The sequence below is a fragment of the Rhincodon typus genome, chromosome 12, assembly GCF_021869965.1.
Source record: "Rhincodon typus isolate 14 chromosome 12, sRhiTyp1.1, whole genome shotgun sequence".
Lineage (NCBI taxonomy): Eukaryota > Metazoa > Chordata > Chondrichthyes > Orectolobiformes > Rhincodontidae > Rhincodon > Rhincodon typus.
The window spans coordinates 44181168-44187167 of NC_063343.1; the positions used below are offsets into that span (position 1 = coordinate 44181168).

Sequence of the window (6000 nt, forward strand, 5' to 3'; positions counted from 1 at the left end):
GCACCTATCCAGGCAAGTGGGGAGTATTCCATTACACTCATGACTTGTGTCTTGCAGATGATGGAAAGACTTTGGGGAGTCAGGAGGTGAGTTACTCACCAGAATATTCCTAGACTCTGACCTGCTTTTGTAGCCAGTGTTTATATGGCAAAACCAGTTGAGTTTCTCGTCAATGGTAACCCCTACGATGTTGATTGTGGCATACTCAGTGATGGTATTGCCATTGAATGTCAAGGGTGGTGTTTAGATTGTCTATTGTTGGAGAAGGTTCACCAAACTGATTCCCGGGATGGCAGGACTGACATATGAGGAAAGACTGGATCAACTGGGCTTGTACTCACTGGAATTTAGAAGAGTGAGGAGGAATCTCATAGAAACGTATAAAATCCTGATGGGACTGGACAGGCTAGATATGGAAAGAATGTTCCCGATGTTGGGGATGGCCAGAACTAGGGGTCACAGTGTAAGAATAAGGGGTAAGCCATTCAAGACTGAGATGAGGAAGGATTTCTTCAGAGTTGTGAACCTGTGGAATTCTCTCCCACAGGGAAGCTGTTGTGGCCAGTTCATTGAATATGTTCGAGAGAGAGTTGGATGTGGCCCTTGCAGCTAAAGAGATCAAGGGGTATGGAGAGAAACCAGGAATGGGATACTGAGATTACATAATCAGCCACAATCGTATCGAATGGTGGTGTAGGCTTGAAGAGCCGAATGGCCTACTCCTACACCTATTTTCTATGTTTCTGTTGCCTGGCATTTGTGTGGCATGAATGTTATTTGCCACTTGTCAGCCAATGCCTGGATATTGTCCAGATCTTGTTTCACTTGAATATGGAACGCTTCAGTAGCTTAGGAGTCATGAATGGTGCTGAACATTGCTCAATCGCCACACTTCTGATCTTATGATGGAGGGAAGGTCACTGATGAAGCAGCTGAAGATGGTTGGGCCTAGGACATCACCCTGAGGAACTCCTGTAGAAATGTCCTGCGGCTGAGATGACTGACCTCCAACAACTATGACCATCTTCCCATGTGCCAGGCCTGCCTCCAATCAGCAGACAGTCTGCCCTTTGGTACCCATTTATTCCAGTTCTGCTAGGGCTCCTTGATGCCACACTCTGTCGAATGCAACTTTTATATCAAGGGCTATCACTCTCACCTCACCTCTGGAACTCAGCTCTTTTGTCCATGTTTGAACAAAGGCTGCACTGAGATCAGGAGCTAAGTGGCCCTGGAGGAGCCCAAACTAGGCATCACTGAGCAGGTTATTGCTGAGCAGGTCCTGCTTGACACTCTACATCACTTTACAGATGATCAAGAGCGACTGACTAGCCTGGATTGGTCCTGCTTTTTATGTACAGGACAAACCTGGGCAATTTTCCACATTGTCAGGTAGGTGCCAGTGTTGTAACTGTACTGGAGCAGCTTTGCTATGGGAGCAGCAAGTTCTGGAGCACAAATTTTTGATACTATTGCCGGGATGATGTTAGGGCCCATAGCCTTTGGAGTATCCAGTGCCTCCAACTATTTCTTGACATCATGTAGAGTGAATCAAATTGGTCAAAGACTGCTTTTTGTAATGTTGGGGACCACTGGAGGAGGCCAAGATTAATCATTCACTTGGCACTCCTGGCTGCAAATTGCTGAAAAAGCTTCAGCCTTATCTTTTGCACTGATGTGCTGGGCTCTTCCATCATTGTGGATGGGGATATTTGTGGAGCCTCCTTCTCCAGCAAGTTGTTTATTTATCCACCACCATTCACAACTGGATGAGGAAGGACTGCAGATCTTAGATCGGATCTGTTGGTTGTGGGACCATTGTGGGTTGTGAGGTTATTCTCAATGTGAAGGCGGAGCTTTATCTCCACAAGAACTGAGTGGTGGTCACTCTTACCAATACTGTCATAGACAGATATGTTTGCAATCGGCAGATTGGTAAGGATGAGGTGAAGTACTGTTGCCAAGCCTCTCTTGATGGTGAACATTGAAATTCTCCACCCAGTATACATTTTGTGCCCTTGCCATCCTCAGTGCTTCCTTCAAGTGTTGTTCAACATGTAGGAGTACCAATTCATCGGCTGAGGGAGGACGTTACCTGGTAATGTGCAGAAGGTTTCTTTGCTCATATTTAACCTGAAGCCATGAGACTTCATGGGGTCTGGAGTTAATGTTCAGGACTCCCAGGGTAATTCCCTCCTGACTACATACTGTGTCACCACCTCTGTTGGATCTGTCCTGCTGGTGGGACAGGACTTATCCAGGGATGGTGATGGTAGTGTATGGGACATGGTCTGTAAGCAATGAATCTGTGAGTATGACTATGTCAGGCTGTTGCTTGACTAGTCTGTGAGACAGCTCTCATAACTTTGGCACTAACCCCCAGATGTTAGTAAGGAAGACTTTGCAGGGGCGACAGGGCTGGTTCTGCCATTGTTTTTTCTGATGTATAGATTGATGTCAGATGATCCGTCTGGTTCCATTTCTTTGAGATTTTGAAGAGATTGGTACAACTGAATGGCTCACTAAGCTATTTCAGAGAGTAATTGAGAGTCAACCACATTGCTGTGGGTCTGGAGTCACATGTAGACCAGACCAGGTAAGGATGGCAGATTCAAGAACAAAAACAGAAGTTGCTGGAAAAGCTCAGTAGGTCTGATGGATCACCGGACCTGAAATGTTAACTCTGATTTTATCTTCACAGATGCTGCCAGACCTGCTGAGCTTTTCCAGCAACTTCTGTTTTTATTCCTAACTTACAGAATCCACAGTTCCTTCCATTTTTATTAAGGATAGCAGATTTCCTTCCCTGAAGGACATCGGTAAACCAAATGGGTTTTTTCTGACAATCGACAATGGTTTCACGGTCATCAGTAGATTCTTAATTCCAGATTTTTTTTTGTTATTCAATGCAAATTTAAACATCTGCTGTGGCAGGATTCGAACCCAGGTCCCCAGAACATTAGCTATTTTCGGATTAAAAGTCTAGCTGCTAGGCCATCACCTCCCTGAATTATTCTGGGTTCTAAAATGTCTAAAGTTGAGTTAGTAGGTAGTCATTTAACTCTAAAATATATGGTGACGCAAGGCTATCAAACAACATTAACTTTTAGCCTAATACAATGGTCATAGTGAACCTACTACCCCTCAATAAACAAATACCACTTACTCATTTTACAAAGCAATAACATTCTCACCTGAGCCGTTTCCTTTCCCGAGATCTTGACCGTCTCCTATCTCGACTTCGAGAGCGATCCCTTCTCCGATCACGTTCTCGGCTGCGTGAGCGACCTCTAATATCCCCAAGTTTAGACCGCTTCTCAGCGGGTGAACGACTTCTGGACCGACTTCCAGAACGTCCTCGTGATGCAGATCGCTTCCGATAATGTCTAAAGAAATTATAAAACATATTTACTTCAGCCTTCACAAAATAGAACCTAGGGTCATTCTTCCAGGAAAGACAAATGGTTTTCAACTAAAACTCAAACATTTGTTTTTCTTTCCCCCAAACAAATCTTGTGATTGTCTACGGTAGCATAATAGTTATTCCAGTGAAGTAATAATCCAAAGCACAAGTTCAAATCCCATTCTGTCATTCTGATAATCTGAATTCAGTTTTAAAAGCATCCAAATATAAAACTTATGCCAACAAAATGTCATAAAACCCCAACGTCTCATTAATATATTTTGGAAAGTAAACTCACTACAGTGAGCCATTGCAGTCCCAAACCAACACAGCCATAAATTGGCCGTGGTCAGTGTCTCCAGTTGTATCAAATCGCTAAAAATGTACTACTTCATAAACAGCCAGCACCAGCTTTTCAATAGGAATAGGATGGGGAATATACAGAATCACAATGGAGGTTACTTGACTTTATCATCCATTTGAAGGAGCTGTCAAACTAGACCCAAACCACTGTTGTTTTCTTTTTGCTGTGCGAATTTTCCTTCTCCAAGTGCTTATTCAACATCATCTTAAAGTCATTATTGAATCTTTTTCAACACTCTGTCAAACAGAGAATTTCAGATCATAACAATTCCTAAGAGGAGACAAGAAATCAAGGTTTTTCATCTGTAATTCATCAGTGCTGAAACATGAGAAAAACCGACTGAGAAAGAAATAAACTATAATCCTCATGAAAGAATAATTTCCTGGGTCATGTTTGGCATGGAGATTAAGGAAGAAGTCTTTTCAAAGGAGCAAAATTTAAGTTTGCTGATCTCCCCAAATAACTGAAGTGCCTCGTCACTGGTCCCAATCTAGTCATTTAGACCAGAGGGAATTGTGGGAGCCATAATAATTATGTCTGGATGATACCACTGTAGTTCTCTTAATCAATCAATCTGTTCAAACAGGTCACATCTGGGACAGATGGGACTTGAACCCAGGAATCCTAGCCCAGAGGCAGGGACAATCTCACTACACTATAAAAGGCCCGCGAATCAACATGTCCAGACATGGTATGACACACCTTATGACAAGTGGGGCTTGAACCTAGATCTTCTGGCCCAGATACAGTGAGACACTAACACTATGTTACATAAGACCTGTCAGACACAAGATGGCTTCAACAAATCCAAATTGAAAAAAACGTTTCTCGCCCTCGCCTACCATAACGGAAGCCTTCCCTCCTGTCATTTTTTTCAGTCATATATTAAACTGGAAAACTACTATTAAGGGAGGCAGATCATGCCATTACTGGAATGAAGTAACAATCTCCAGGTGCCGAAACTCTTCTCGAAAACAAATCAAGAAAATGTTGGAGAAACTCAACCCATCTCCAATATGAGACAATTTGATCACTGCCCTTTGACATTCAATAGTGTTACCATCACTGAATCCCCACTATCAACATCCTTGGGGTTACAACTGAAACTCAACTGAACTTGTCACATAAACACAGTGGCTACAAAAGTAGATCAGAGGCTAAGAATACTGTGGCAAGAAACTCACCTCCTGACTTCCTAAAGCCTGTCCATTGTCTACACGGCACAAGTCAGGAGTGCGATGGAATATTCCCCACTTGCCTGGATGGATGCAGCTCCAACAACACTCAAGAAGCTTGACAGCATCCAGGAGAAAGCTCGATTGGCACAACATACACAAGCATCCACTCCCTCCATCAGCAATGCTCAATAGCAACAGTGTGCACTATATACAAGATGCACTGCAGAAATTAACCAAAGATCCTTAGTCAGCACCTTTCAAACTGAATACCACTTCCATCTCGAAGGACAAGGGCAGCAAATACACGGGAACATCACCGCCTGCAAGTTTCCCTCCAAGCCACTCACCATTCTGACTTGGAAATATATGGCTGTTCCTTTACTGTTGCTGTGCCAAAATCCTGGAATTCCCACCATAACAGTATTGTGGGTCAACCTACAGTATGTGGACTGCAGTAGTTTAAGAAGGCAGCTCACCACCATATTCTCGAGCGCAATAAATGTTGGCCAGCCAATGATGCCCATGTCCGAAGAGTGAATATAAAAAAATCAGAGCAGCCAGTTTGTGTACAGCAAACTCTCGCATAGACAAAATGTGGTCATTACCACTCTGCTCTAAGATATTGGCTGCACATTAAATACCAACCATGACACTACAGCCAATTCCCTGTGTCATTCTGCTCAGAAGAGCAGGCTAGTCCTCAGGTTAACATCTCAAAGGTTAGCACCTCTGACAATGTTTCTCCTTTTAAATAAATGATTTGGATCTGAATACAACAGGAATGGCTAGTAAGTTTGCAGATGACACCAAAATTGGTGGTGTAGTGAATACTGAAGAAGGATAACTCAGAGTACAATGGGGCCTTGATCAGATAGGCCGATGAGCTGAGGAGTGGCAAATGGAATTTCATTTCGATAAACCTGCGGTGTAATGTAAATCAGGGCAGGACTTACGCATTAGAGATAGTAGGAACTGCAGATGCTGGAGAATCTGAGATAACAAGGTGTAGAGCTGGATGAACACAGCAGGCCAAGCAGCATCAGAGGACCAGGAAG

General features: G+C 43.4%; 1 protein-coding gene across 5 annotated transcripts in view; it reads right to left on the reverse strand.

The window, feature by feature from the left end:
* ddx46 (DEAD (Asp-Glu-Ala-Asp) box polypeptide 46) overlaps positions 1 to 6000 on the reverse strand; it is a 223793-nt gene that overhangs the window by 50218 nt on the left and 167575 nt on the right. For all 5 annotated transcript variants that reach the window (XM_048603511.1, XM_020511710.2, XM_020511695.2 and 2 more), the window contains exon 2: positions 3195 to 3386. In XM_048603511.1, the coding sequence (XP_048459468.1) occupies positions 3195 to 3386 (192 nt within the window). The remainder of the gene's footprint in view (positions 1 to 3194; positions 3387 to 6000) is intronic.